Below are 15,642 nucleotides of genomic sequence, written 5' to 3' on the forward strand. Positions count from 1 at the left end.
TCGTACTAAAATATGTTTGCGGACGCTAAACAATTCCCTATATAAATATCTTGAGACAGTGGTTTAATTGCAAAACATGAAATCAGACTGCAAAGGTCAATTGCGAAGATCACTTATCAAAATATGTTTTCATTTAAAGCTCACACACCAAAAAACGAAAACAAAACTGACGAAATAAAGATTGACACAAAGTTTCGACATTAGAGTTCTCATAGTTACCGAAAACAAGTTCAAAGTCCTATTTTGAATTACTTGGTAAACATTTGATAAACCAGATCTTCCCAGACTTAAGAATAATCATATACTAGTATCAAATTAAGTTATAAAAGAAATATTTAGCCTTTTTCAAATGAATCAGAAGGAAATATTTGTATGTTGTGAGATTGTTTGCCTACATCTTAGTATTGCATATGGAGCTAGGAGTAAGTTATTTTTTTGTACAATATGAGACTACAATGGAAAGAAAACGTATGTGTTTGTATGTACACATTTTTACGATTGTTTTTATATATGCATGTTATTTTCGCAGTGAAATGTTTCTATATACTGCTCTTTTACTGGTATGCATTTCCCCCCCCCCGAAACCTTATGTCAAGAACGTAGGAATTAAACCAATTACCAAGCCCTTTTCAACCGAATTTTACAGTTTGTTCTTATGTTGTGCTGTTTCATTACTCCATAGGTAATGGGAGGTTGGGCGCCCGTAATCATATTTTGTTGCTGTCAATCATATTTGTTTTTGTTAATTGTTTTGTACCTAAATCATGCTGTTATATTTCTCGTTTTGACATGTTGTACGTTTGGTATTTCGGGGTCTTTTATATCCGTATATGACCAATTTAGTCTGTGTTGGATAGTTGTCTCATTGGCAATCATGCAACATGTTCGTTTTTTCTAACATTTCTTTATTACAATAAGAAGAATACAATGTGAAACTATATTCCTCAAAAAAGATTACTTTGATGGCCAGAATCCGTTCACCTTAATTTATGACAGAAACTAACACATATTCATCATATTTAAAGAAGTATATAGTTTACATTAATAGGTGGACATCAACAGCCGCTAACCATTTCGATGCACCTCAAGTATAGAAAACTACGTTAGTTTTGTTTCGTGTTATGTTTTTTGAGAACATTCTTGTTTTTTTTTTTCGGTAATTGCTTTACCTTACGTTGTCTGTATTTCTTTCAAATTACGTTGTAATCTTAAGTAAATAATTGATTTTGTCTCTGTCTCATTAGTGTTTTCCCAATGTTTATTTTATTTAAAATTCATACTGCATATGATCAAGGATATTTTGTATAGTTATACAAATCCTTGAGGGTTAGCGCTATAGAACCAGGTTTAATCCACCATTTTCTACATTTGAAAATGCCTGTACCAAGTCAGGAATATGACAGTTCTTGTCCATTCGTTTTTTATGCGTTTTGTTTTTTGATTTTGCCATGTGATTATGGACTTTCCAAATTGATTTTCCTCTGAGTTCAGTATTTTTGTGATTTTACTTTTTGATATGATTTGGAATTTTGCATTCATGATATTTGTTTAGTTTATTTTAATCAATTCGTTCTCTGTTTTTTTTTATTCATTAACCTTGACGTATTAGAACTGCCTCCAATCTTTTTTAAGACCGTGAAATCATCAAATTTGGTACGTTTCACGTGATGCTACTGTAACTAGCAAGAATGTATTTTTCATAAATTATTTTATTTCACATTACATAACAACAGCACTATAAATATGGCAATGATTTCGTGGACGCAATGTTAGGTCTACAATCACTGACATTTACAGTTCACGTATGTATCTTGTTGTCAAAAACGTAGAGACTATATCTAATTCGTGGGCAAGTATTTTTCAACATCTTGTAAAGTTTTCCAATATCTTGCTACATACTGACAACAAACGTTCTCACGTTGACATTTGAAGTCATCTTTCGTATCGGGAAAGATTAGACATATTACCATTCATTCTTTCTTGTAAAATATTATGATGTCACGTGGTTGACACTGGTCCAGTCTGTAACAAGCTATTGTATTGGTTGATCGGAAAATCTGATGCAGTCATGCGTAAGAGATCTGAATGTGTTTTTGAAATGTTGTCCATTGTCATTAGGTGTTCATCATTTGAATCACTATCAACATCATCTATGTCTATATCAGATTCATCGTCCATTTGAAATAAGTCCATATTTTCTGAAATATGTTCATTTGAAATTTCGCTTTCGTTTTTATCAGTCCTTTTACCGTCTTCCGGTCTACGTGTCACTTCACTTGTTGACTTCTTGCTTCTTTTCCACTTCATTCGTCTGTTTTGGAACCAGATTTTTACCTGTAAAAAACATGAAGTTGATTTGTTGAAAAGTTAAAACAAATTTATCATTAAAAGAAATATTATAACAATATGTAAACAAGCAACGTGCAGCAAATCATTCAATCACCAAAAAGAAAAAGAAATGATGATTCACTAAAACTGTTCGCAATAGTCGTCACGTCAAACTATTGTGTTAGGAATTTGTCCCGTATTCTTTCATTTATAATTTTCTGTATTACTTATTTTATACTCGACACTCTTCAAATAAGTTGTATCCATGGAAGACTCATTACTTTTCAAACGAAAAATTAAAATCAGGCAATAGATAGTTGTGATTCTCTGCAAGTTGAATGTTTGATTAGGAAGGACTGTTCTTTTTCCATGGTGGTAAAAACTGAGAAAAATCAATATTTTCTTAATTGAAATTGACATTATATTCATGTTATCCAAAAAAGAAGAGGAGGTGCATGATGTCTGTGACTGTTCTTCAATCCAATTACAAATCTAGGAGTTGCATATGACAAATCCATTCCTAATAGTCGAAGACATCCTATGTGTTTTTCGTAAAGAAAATTTGAATAAAACTGATAAAATTGGAGACACACAATGACATTTATGAAGAATCTGTATTTGAATTAAAGTTAAACCGAAATCTATATTGTCCAAGAGAACATTTTATTGGATGATACGAACGAACGCACGGACGGACGGAGGGACCGTCAAACAACTCGTACACTATGTATCGAACATTCACCGTGTATAATTATAGTGTAGAAGAATGTATACCTGTGTTTCTGTTAACATGAGGGAGGTGGCCACCTCGAACCGTTTGGGTCTTGATAAGTATTTGTTCATCTTGAATTGTCTTTCTAGTTCTAGTAGTTGTTGGCTGGTGAATGCTGTACGAGGGCGGCGAGTTTTTCCAAGAAGATTTGACTGTTGCTGAGCTGGAATAAAAAAAATATTAATCAATTGATTAATTTTTTTTTTTTAATTTTATTTTTTTTATTATTTATTGTCTTTTATTCGAATATATATAAGTACATAGTGCATGTAAATCTATGAAGTTGAACAAGGTGTGGGACTATTTGCAGCTATACTTTTGGATGTTAAACTAGTCTATCTTACAGAAACATAAATTTCTTAGATGGTTCTAAATGCTGTATAATTTTCACTTCTTTCAAGGATAAGAGGGATAAGAGGTACTTCCATTGGGTAAAACAATCAAACAACTGGATTAAATTTATGATCTATGTATTTGTTTTACGACAGTGATCAAGTATGGTGTATAATTATCGTCATCGAGCATAGTACCTAGAAACTCACTCTGATATGTATCCATAATTGGATGTATTTACCCATCTATAAGTATTCAGACATTTTATTTCTGTCACTGGTTACAAAATCACAATCACTTTAGAATTTAATATTATAGAAAAGCTGTTAGTTGATCGCGCTATACGCCCAGTGGCAAATATTACATAGATATTCAAGACGACTGATCATTTTGACCCAGTCGTTTATTCTTTTTTTTATTTATTTTAACCCAAATATGGTTAAAAAGCTTGAAGGTTACCGAGAGCAAAAGATATTTTCAGTTGTTGATCTTACGGTTAACTGTATCCCCTGGTTCAATCTCTGATTTGTGAACCCTATCTAAATATGAAACTAAAAGAAATATTAGTTAATTTACCAAAAATAACTTAAGATTTTTTTTGGTCCGCCACCAAAGTCTAATTGTGTTCATAATTCCAAAGTGAAATTAGATAAGAAAATAAATATAGGATCGAGAATATCCTTGTTATGGAAAATACGAGATTGGATCTGTACAAATTAAATTTTATCAGCAAGTAATATAATAGTACTTTTATTTTCGTTATATGTTATTTAACAAATTAGCTACATCTATTAGCAGCCATAACTGTTCAGCAGTGAATAGCTATCGTCGATTTAATTTGGTGGAAATTCGTAGTGTTTAATCTAAGAAATTGCTCGTTTTATGGTAATTGTCAGAACCCGTTGACGGTAATGTGCTTGTTTGCCGAAATACCATTTAATCTGGAGTTTAATTTGTCACGAAAAGTGATCCTTATACACCAGAGGATAAATTCATTAGTTAATTAGTTCTATCTTCGCTAGTTTAAGAAGTAATCTTCAAATACTTTCTCATTCCTCTATTGTGTATCGACCGCAATTCTTTTGACGGTTGTAATTTGTTAAATCGGGGTCTCATCGAAAAGATGCAAGAACGTACTCTATTTTGATGGTAATGCTATTAATCTAACTTCGTCTGTTTCTTACGAATTGAGCAAATACAAATTGGCAGTAATGTAAAGGCAAATCGCCTGTCTTCAGCGTCTAATAGTTGGCGAATTGAAAATTAAATTAGCAAATTGCGCTCTTTTCGCCCGTTAGATACCAGTTTAATTTCATCATGATTGTCGAATCTGTTGACATTTGGTGGGGAAATAAATGAAGCCAGCTGCCGCATACATACAGATAACGGGCGTTAATGAAATTTTACTACCAAATTTTCTAGTTTTCTATACAACTTTCCTACTGATGAATTAATAGTTAGTCCCTCGTGGATTGATTTTTTGAAATGCCTTTACATTTTTAAACAAAACGTATCAGAATTTCTACAAAACTATTGAGTTTACTGAAAAAGAAGTTTGCTTTTTCATAATTGATGCCGGAAGAATAGTGATGCAAAATTGATATCTTGTTAAAAGAACATTTGTCAAGAATATTAATTACTTTACTAGGAGAAAAAACAATGAAATTCAAAGCTTTGAATTTAAGAAAATGCATGGTATTTGTATAATTTGTATGGAATAAAAATGACAGAGAGGCTCTTTATGGAATTTTGTTTTATCCTAAGGAGGGTTCAGACAACTTTTGCATTAGTCACTTTCGTTAATACTTTCAATTTGTGCAATTATTAACAATATTGTATAAAAAAAATATGGATCAATACTTCTTTAATTTCAATACAAAAAATTCAAATGACAAAAAAAAGACAACTTAAAAATGAAACTTAAACGTGAATATGGATTCAAATGTTTGGATGTGAGGATAGAACCATCGATAGCATAGTTTGGTTTGTTAATGAAAAAATAAATTTACAAAACGAACAACCCACATATATATATCTTTATTTTTTCCTCGCACAAACCAAATTACAAAGGTATTGAGAAGAAGTTATATTACTTACTTACCAAAAAAAAAAACCCAAGCCTTAAATTAAGGATTACTAGTCCTAATAAAAACTATTTCGCTTATAATATAAAAGAAATCTCACAACGCTGATCAATACAGCAAATGTTATGTATGAAGTACAACAGATAAAATAGACTTAATTGTCATTTCGTGGCCTTTTACGGATGCGGACTTTGCGGACGGGCTTCGCTCATTGTTGAAGGTCATTCGGTGACCTATAGTTGTTAATTTCTGTGTCATTTGGTCTCTTGTGGAGAGTTGTCTCATTGTAAACATACCACATCTTCTTTTATTTTTTTTTAAGTTAACCGAACAGTTTTAGTTTTCTGATTAGTATAGTCTTACTACTGTGTGTGTGTAACAAACAATTTATAAAATATGATAAAATTTGTTATCGGACATTGATAAGTCATTAAACTTGTACAGATCCCTATCAATATTTCACCGATTAATTTATAATTTGAAAGAGATAGCGCATGTTTTGATCTGTCGGATTTTCATATTATCATTTCATAGTCGGGGTAATTTGGGTAGATAGAAATACCTATGTAAGAATATTTGTTTTAAAAATATTTAAGATATTTAGAAAAAAGGTTTAATTCTACCAACTTGTAATTTCATTACTTTCATAGTTTTAAACATTGACGAAATCATTTATATATAGTCTTTAAATATAAAAAGCAAGCTTATACCCCAAGTAAATAAAATGTAAAATTTACTGCGAAAATTTAAAAAAATTAGTAAAAACTCATTTTAAATAAAGTTGACAATGGAAATGGGGATTATGTCAAAGGGAAAACAACCCGACCAAAGAGCAGAAAACAGCAGAAGGCCACCGATGGGTCTTCAATGTGAAGCATATTGAACCTTTTAGTATAATTGATATTCGCTGTTTTTGCATGCAGACTCAGCATGCTGCATAGATGGGTACAGTTGTCGTAGTTAGATGTGCACTATTAATATTTTATAAGATTTTAACCATGAAATAAATTCAGATATATCTGCAGAGTTTTTTTGTTTCACATGTATATTCATTATAATTATATATCAGAAATATGAATATATTAAGGTATATAGTGAATTTGCTTAAAGAGCTTTGAGATAAATGTGTGCCATTTTTTTATCCAAACGTGTTCTTGAAGTACTACCCTTCTACAGACTTAATAAAAGATCTGCCCCATCCCCTTCATATACAGTTACTTTGTGTGTTTGGTATTTGAACATTCGTTTAGAGCGAAGTCTCATGTTCCTAATATTTGTTTTCCATTCGTAAATTGCAATGTAGTCGGGGTACCAAATATAAAAACGTCATTTAGTTCAAACCTATTATATTTTTAAAGATATATAGAAAAAAATACCATTATAGATTAATAAAACAATTTAAGAGACAAATTACTATCCAAGAACCATATTGTTGAGTAGAGATCTTATTCAAGGTGGGAATAACGACGTAATTAAAAATCATTCCAAGTTAATATATCTAATAAATTACAATAGAACCACTTGTTTTATTACATAAATTTTTTGCAGCCAATTTGTCCCTACTCATCGAAACTATTCCTATATTTTACATTGATAAATCATTCCCGTCTGTAATTTAAGCTTTCCTATTCAGTAATAAAATTCTCCATCGATATATCCGTTGTCATCGTCTGCGGAAAATTCGCGCGTCTTTTGATCTTGAGGTTTGTTAATCTTAACAATTTATAACAGTGATTTTAAGTAGCCTGATGATGTTAAATTATAGTTTTATGTTTACAAATCAGCTAAATTTCGTGCTTGAGGTGTGCTGAATTGTAACAACGTTTAATAAATGTCACAAAATAGACTTTGATTGAAATACAGTCTATGGAAGCCCGTTATGGTCATAAAACCTTTTCTCACCTTGTCATTGCTGTATATAATTACATACGTCTCAAGTTTATGGCAATGTTAGCACGGAACATATACTTAGGTGGCGTAATGACATTACAGCTGTTTAAATATTACATATATAACAGTTGATATATTTATATCTATGCACGGATTTTGTTTTCGTTTTAAAGGGAAAGGCAATTGAGTCCAGTGGTGCCGCTTCTATAGTTAACTTCGTCCTGCTTAAATGTACCAACATTTTGTAATAGCCTGGTATTCTTGCCAAACCTCCACTTAGCGTCAGGAGGCCTACGGACCCGTGCTTGTAAGGCAAAATCTCGGACTGTTTATAACATTTTTGGTGTTTTCGTTCTCATTTGGATTGGTTATAAGAATAAAGTCTCCCTCTTCGACATAAACGATCTCTACTCATTAAAAGCCCACTTACAGAAACGGTGACAACATTTTATCGTCTTTCGTGTACTCTCCTTCTCATACAAACTTCTTGGAAAGAGCATTGCAGTAACTGTTCAAAAATACTAAATATAAAGACCAACCAATAAAGATATATTGGCCATGTCCTCCCCCCCCCCCCCCCCCAAATAAAAAAATAAAAGTAAACCAGTAAAATAAAACCCCCTTCACTGGTATGATTGATCTTTATATGTGATGCAACTCAGATCGTCTTATACCTTTTAGTATTCTTCAATTAGATAACATAAGGTACAAGTATGAAAGTAAAATGATAATGTCACTTATAACACTTACATGCCGGTAAAAAGAGATAACTTGAAACATGTATTTATGTTTATGTTAATGTTTATCACATAATTCACGTAAACCTGCATTACAAATTTGTCATTGGACCTCAGCATTGGACCCTGGCACATCAAATAACCATATTACACGCATTCATGTATTGTACTCATTTAAAATGAAGTCTTAAAAACACATGTATGCATTCATTTAAAAACACATTCTCACGATGTAGACACCACTTTTCTTCCTTAACCACAAATTTATCGTGTAGCTACAATTGTAAGTTACTATTTTATTTTTCACACTTTATCATTCGAGGAACATTTGACGAGATTAACAAATTCTATTCCCTTATCGTAAATTTACTACACAATTACACTTGATTCACTGCGGATTGGGTCAACATCATCGTAATATCGTATCAAGTTAATTTCTTATTTTTGAAGAAAGGTCCATTTCAACAAATTTTAGAAATTTCCCTTTCAAATTTCAGTAAGCAATCAACTTATACGGATTTAAAAGGATTAGTTTCTATATAATTAGTTTAAAAGGGAACTTAATGATATTTCGGAACATTGATAAGATAGGCAGTTCAAACATTTGTACAACAACGATTACAGGTGTGAGGGCTTTTCATCACTAAAGCGTTTTAACAAAGAAAACCCGTGAACTTTTCAATATGACTGCTTTATTTGCTCAATATGGGGCTTAAGTTCTTAGCGATAACATGCACTGAGTTAATATGGCATTTTAATGAACATGTAAAGGTTTACTAATGATTTTATTAATCAAATGAATGGGATTTAATTCTATTATATTGGCGATTAGAGCAACTTGCTTCGGTAATAAATGACTGCTTTAAAGAAACAACCCATTGATGGTGTTCAATGGTAGTTTGAAAATTAAAAATAATAATTGATTGTTGTACGTATAGCAGAGAACTCAAAATCATTTGCTTAAATCATGACTATGATCCTGGTAATAAGGTCACTCATGTCGCGGGGCACAAGAACCCAAGTGCCACGAACGCGTAAGCGCAGAACCGTGTTGAAATTTGAAAATATATTTTCAGTTATTAAATGGTTTCACTTACTTTACTTATTGAAATATTTCAAAGGATATGATTTGTAGAAAAAATGACACAATAAAATCATAAAATTTGGATTTCATATGAATTTTATTGCAAACAAAATTCATCCCAAAGATTTTGACCAATTTGTAATTTTTTATTATCCAAAGTTATTGGTATCATTTGTTTAGGAAAAATATTATTTTCCAATTTACTAAAGTTCTTTAAAATTCATACATTCAAGTAAACAAATTTACTCTTTTTTTCTTTAACATATTCATTTATAATGTTGTCACTATTTCAATATCTCCATGTTTTATGCAGATTTGCTTACCGAAAGTTGATCTATATATAGTTCTATATACTTGCAGGACACATACTATTGTTTACATACCTGCATAAGACATCCTAAAAATAGTTTTCTGTGTTTTGGAGAGTCAGTGTTTTTTTCTGATAGTTTTCAAAATTATTTTAGGGGTGTTGTTGTTCGGTGCTATCTCATTTTTGTGTATCGGACATCCCCTTTCATTCATATTATATTGATTCCATATTAATGGAGAAGTGACACAGTGCAGTTATTTCAGGTTTTTGATTTTGAAGCTATCGAACAAACTGATCAAAAATGCTCAAATCATGCTAATTTCAGCAATATTAAGAATTTCCCTAAAACTGGCTGACAAGGTTTCTGGGATTGTATATACAATATATAATGACGCATCGGTTTTGTTATTATTATTACACGCTAAATTCTCTGGTTTACAAATACATTCTGTCTGTGTTTTCTGTTTCTTTTATTGTAACTCACTGAACATCTCAGTAATGATTGATTCGTATCAATCATTTTTATATATTCGTCATAATATTTGACAGAAAACCCGTTATAAATCAATACCCAAAAGCCCTATCGACTCTATGGCCATATTTAATGTCGATTTTAAAATCCCTACACAAACAACACAGCATTATGTTCGGTTTCCGTATTGCAGTATAGTTAATTCTAGATACGTTATAATCTTGGTAATAATGATATGACCATGTTGGAAAGGGATTTTTCTTAAATGATAAATGTATTTACTTCAAATTAAAGTTTTTGCAGGTGTTCTGTTTTTAAACGATTACTTGGTCCGATCAGCTGGATACCATATTGAATTGATAAAATAATGAGTAATAGGTAATTTATGTAGAATACTCTAACACGTCAAAATATGTCAGAAATGCCGATACGTTATGTGACAAATTTTGACAAAGTTCAGCAAGGTTAACGCCATTGTTTTTCATATAATAATTTCCTAGACAACGAACCGTTAGTAAATTCCTCATACTGAAAGTAGAGAAACATGTAATTACTGAATTTTTCTCGGGGTGTCTTCATACTTAACTGAACAGGAAGTTATTGTTTTAACTGAAGCTAAAGGTCTATTGGTCATAAGATATACCATTTTACTAGTATATAAACCCAAATATAGATACACAATTTGTCTGAATGTTCTATCCAAATTGGTATCTGTGAAAGCAGATGTTTTAATCTGCAGCTTTTCAAACATATATAAAGTATGTAAAATTAATCGGTTGTACTTTTTCTTGAATATATGGTATTTCAATTACACGATTATAGAATTATACATAAGTTAACCTTAAATTGTTATTGCTGCTCAAAATGACTTTTTCAGAAAAGGAAAAAATGAAGGAAGGCTATGGAAACCATGCATGCTGCAGCATGTATATTGACACAAGTTTGGTTTTACAAACTATTGACTTTTCAAATTTATAATGTATTTTGATTGAAAACAAGCAAACACACGTGTTTCTAAAAGCTTAATGATTTGCTGTTGTAATTTTGAACTATTGTGTGGTTTATTAGTACATGGTATCTTTTTAAAAGTCTCGTTTCTATGCACACATTAAATTTTTTAAAGGATTGAAAATACAGTCAAACATAGATATAGAAAGATGTGGTGTGAGTGCCAATGAGACAACTCTCCATCCAAGTAACAATTAAAAAAAAGTATAAATATAAAATAACAGATTAAACGTGTAGTCGAAACCTAGCAAGGAACTACATCTCCCACCAGTGGTAAAGAATCGTATTGAATTTTCCATAAGATGTGATATTTCACCAAACATGAATTTTCCATAAGATGTGATATTTCACCAAACATGAATTTTCCATAAGATGTGATATTTCACCAAACATGAATTTTCCATAAGATGTGATATTTCACCTAACATGAATTAAAGGCATCATTGAGATGTTATTGAATTACAGAACTTTTATACCCTGTTTCTTTTGCTTTAATTTTAACGACACGTTTCAAATTGAAAAGCATCACTTTATTTTCTTTCTGTTGTTATTTACTTCGCCGGTAAATATGTTCAGAGTGCTTGACTTGAATTCGGGATACTACCAAGGACCAATGCCTATCTTAGTCAGGCCATGGAAGTAATAATTATATTGGTCATACATTGTCCATTTTTAGTCAAAGAGCAACGACATATAACTTGATTTATAAAATATATTATGTGAACAGATGGTCCACTGGAGAAGAAATATCATAATATGACCCACAAAGTGTGCGCGCGCAGTACCAACACTTCTCACAAAACACTAAAAAGTATCGTATCTTTTAAATTATTTTCATTTCACATGTATTTATTAACGTCTAATCATCAATACTTGTATGAAAAGCTAGATCGGCTTTTTAGTCATTTTTACATATAATTTGGGTATTGTTTGCTAATCTTATTGTCACTCGAATGCTACATTTTAATATTAACAAATTCCACATGGACTAGTACAGTTACATTTATGTTATTTCTACCAGAAAAATTGAATGAATGGAATGTGCAGATAAATGTAAGAAACAATGTGTTTCAAGTTTCAATTGTTAATTCTGCGCATATCATATGATTTACAAATGTATTTTTATATATATATAAAAAGATGTTTGGTTATTTATAATGAAGAACGTAGTCCTCGCAAAAATATTGACCTCAGAGGACCTCATCCACGTAAGCTTTACTTCAAGTAATATATATTTCTAATTTCGGCAGCCCAAGTTGACAACCAACTAAAAAAGCAGATAGTAATGGACCGTTTTTCTTAGCTCTTGATTTTATATTGCAAAGTTCTAAACCTAGAACTAAAATAAACTAGAAGAAAGAGAAAATTTGTATTCTTAAATACTAAAATTATAATTAAATAAAATATGACAGAAATAAAATAAAATAAAATAAAACCGGAAAATATGACAAAATTTTATTATTATTTATCAAAAGTAAACACTTATTATAAACTTTCATACCTATAGTACTCCCTCAAAGTGAAATTAGTGGGACACAAATCAACCAAACGTGACGTGGTCCTCTTTTTTTTCCTCACGCTTTCTGTTCCCCCTAGTTATTACAAGAATTATAAATTGTACCAGAAGACTTAAAGAACAAATAAATAATTAATTTCTTTTTGGAAAATCATTTGCATATTCCTCTCAGTATGTTACTATAATAGTTCATTTCAATACCTAAAATATAAACGTATTTTGCAAAAACTCCCGTAATAAATGCGTTTTAATTTTGTATGTGGACCGTATCCTGTAGTTTGATTTTTAATTATTGTTAAAAAAATGTGTATATATGCAATTTCTAAGTTCTATACATAATACTTGCATTTAATGCATATTTCCTTCTCATTTGTGCATGGACATTAATAGGCTGTATTATAATGAACTTGATTAAGCAGTAAAAAAATCCTCAAATTTATTAATACGTTTTATTTCTACATCTCAAAATTACATTTGAATTTTCTTAAAGTTTCCTGCTTTTACTCTTTTTAAATAAGGAGGGAGAAATACAAACAGTCGGCTGTTTATTCAACAAATGATTATATTTGTAAATGAATAAATATAGGCAATATATAAATCGTTGACTTTTGATTTAAATTCATACTTTATGACACTTTATTGTAATCTTCAGAATATTAAGTATTATTTGTATTTTTATGGACTTTCAGATTTTACCCCTTGAAAAATAGATAATGTGGTTTAAAGGAGTTTAAATGGTAAACAGTATGTACAAATTAAATCTTTTGAACGAATACTTCTATATTTTGTTTAACATATATCAAAGTGGTTACTTTTGCCACACAATAAGCAAAAAATATAGCAAAGGACTTTAATGGCAGGGATGCCGTAATATAGAACATGCAAAAAATTACCATTTTAGATTATCAATGATTATTATAAGTATTTGATTATATAAATATATCTTTTTGTGATCCGTGACTATTTAGTTAATTGTTGACTCAATATTCTGTTTTAATTTAATTTTAAAAATACCTTAATTTTATTCAATATATAAAATAAATATCCCGCAACTGATTATTATATTTTGCAGATTTTCTTCTAAGTAAAAAAAAATAAATATATTTTTGAACATTTTATTCGTAATAAAGGAAATTACTTTTTTTTTTATTTTGTATATTATGAACTGTATCAATCATTTATTTTTACTTTCCGGAATTTTTCTCTCAAGAATTTTTAAAAGATTTACAGTATTTATTCATTCAGTTATTTCATTTATGTATTTATTTTAATCATTTCTATATTTCTATATCTGTTCTATTAATGTTGCTATTGCCATTTGCCATTCCGTATTCTGTTTAGAAAAAGTATGATTAATTATTATGTGCATGGCGTCAAAGGTTTCTTCTCAGTTGGTATGTTGTTTCTCAATATTTGAAACTTTCTTAATGTCCAATCTTTACAACCAGAAAAACCGAGGATGGAATACCTTGTTGATACTCACATATGTTGCTGAGATAAATTTGTAATAACGAGCTTGTTCCTTAAATAAATTGTCTCTGGCCTTTGTTAGTCTTGTATTATTTAAATTTTAGTTTCTTGTGTACAATTTGGAAATTAGTATGGCGTTCATTATCACTGAACTAGTATATATTTGTTTAGGGGCCAGCTGAAGGACGCCTCCGGGTGCGGGAATTTCTCGCTACATTGAAGACCTGTTGGTGACCTTCTGCTGTTGTGTTTTTTTTATTTTGGTCGGGTTGTTGTCTCTTTGACACATTCCCCATTTCCATTCTCAATTTTATTATCTCGTTTTTTATCGTTCCTCTTTCTTTCGTTCGTTTATTTGTTTGTTGGTTAATTTATTTGTTTTTATATTGCAAACTTTCGATAATTGGTTTTTGATTTCATGGTTATGTATATTTCACTCGTTTGGTGTATACATATTATTGAATGACCAATTTATTGTCTTATTCAAGTTGTATCTTTTTTGTAAATAGAAAAATGTTAATATTTCATAATTATATATCAAGAATGTTTTGGTGAATAGATAAGAAAATAAGCGGACATGGCATTATTGCCAATGAAACAAATTTCCACAGTAGACCAGGAACAATATTTCTTGTGTTTAAACCTTGGAAATTTTATCCATGTTTGTTGGTCGTATGAACAGAAACCCAACGACACAAACACAACACTATGAATCTAGTTAACAGTACTCACCAGCATAGTCCATCATTCTTGGCATCAGCATTCCACCTCTGGCAAACCATTCATTGATGTAGGGATGTATATGTTGAGCTTGTGACATTTTCAAGGCATGTTCTGCAGGACTATGGAACGCACTTCCTGAAAACATTGGCATACCGTTATGACCAATTGTTGGTCCATAAAATTGATGTCCATTCATTAGTCCCTGCATTTGCAGTGCATTAGCTTGCATCATTGCTTGATGCTGATGTGAGTTTAATAATCCTGGTCTTGGAATAATGGTTGAGTGTCCGCTATTTGGCGATAGACTAGATTCCGGACTGGTGCACCGACTGGAGCAGTTAGATTCCGGTGAACCCTTCGTAGAATTGTCATGTTTTGTTATACTCGGTGGTGACACGGTTGTTGACTTCTCTCTCGATAACAAAGCATCAATGCTGAACCTGGAAGACATGTCCAAATTTCAAAGAACGCAACAACACTAAAAAAGTTGTATCCAAATATATCACGCTAACTTGTTATCCAGAAATATGACAACTATCATCACAAGAGTAAAAGTACTTTCAATTTTTTTTTACGTCCAGTTGATAATGAAATTAATTGTTCTTTTCGGTTGGGACATACAATTTACAATGAAGAAAAATTTATAAACATTACAAGTTATTTGGCAATCAAATTTCCGTTCATTTATCTCTATATAAATTATTAAAAAGAGGCGTGGAAAACCGACACTATTTAAATATTACTAACATGAAAGTGTTGTATACAATCTCTTTAAGATATCAATTTGATAACAGATAGCGCGAGATTGGCTGGTAGAGTCATTAATTATGTCCGGTAGGGACCACCATACCACTGACAATCTGGTAGCCAACTCCAATGCTTTAATCTTAATAAATATGATATCTTATCGAAAGA

The 15,642-nt window shown here is 30.8% G+C and overlaps 1 protein-coding gene across 1 annotated transcript; it reads right to left on the reverse strand.

Moving 5' to 3' along the window:
- Positions 1-1,722: 1,722 nt before the first annotated feature.
- On the reverse strand, positions 1,723-15,415 carry LOC134705604 (motor neuron and pancreas homeobox 1-like). The gene is made up of 3 exons (XM_063564326.1): positions 14,737-15,415; positions 3,103-3,263; positions 1,723-2,334 (listed from the first exon to the last, which is right to left on the reverse strand). Exons 1-3 carry the CDS (start codon positions 15,176-15,178, stop codon positions 1,999-2,001), a joined length of 939 nt encoding a protein of 312 aa, XP_063420396.1. The 5' UTR covers positions 15,179-15,415; the 3' UTR covers positions 1,723-1,998.
- Between the last annotated feature and the right edge of the window lie 227 nt (positions 15,416-15,642).

Source organism: Mytilus trossulus, chromosome 2, assembly GCF_036588685.1.
Source record: "Mytilus trossulus isolate FHL-02 chromosome 2, PNRI_Mtr1.1.1.hap1, whole genome shotgun sequence".
Lineage (NCBI taxonomy): Eukaryota > Metazoa > Mollusca > Bivalvia > Mytilida > Mytilidae > Mytilus > Mytilus trossulus.

Excerpts from the sequence above, each read along its gene's own strand:
- LOC134705604 (XM_063564326.1), bottom strand. The coding sequence starts at position 15,178 with ATGTCTTCCAGGTTCAGCATTGATGCTTTGTTATCGAGAGAGAAGTCA. Across the intron at positions 3,264-14,736 it reads AAGAATGATGGACTATGCTG|CTCAGCAACAGTCAAATCTT; the intron begins GTGAGTACTGTT and ends TTTTTATTCCAG. Across the intron at positions 2,335-3,102 it reads TCATGTTAACAGAAACACAG|GTAAAAATCTGGTTCCAAAA; the intron begins GTATACATTCTT and ends TGTTTTTTACAG.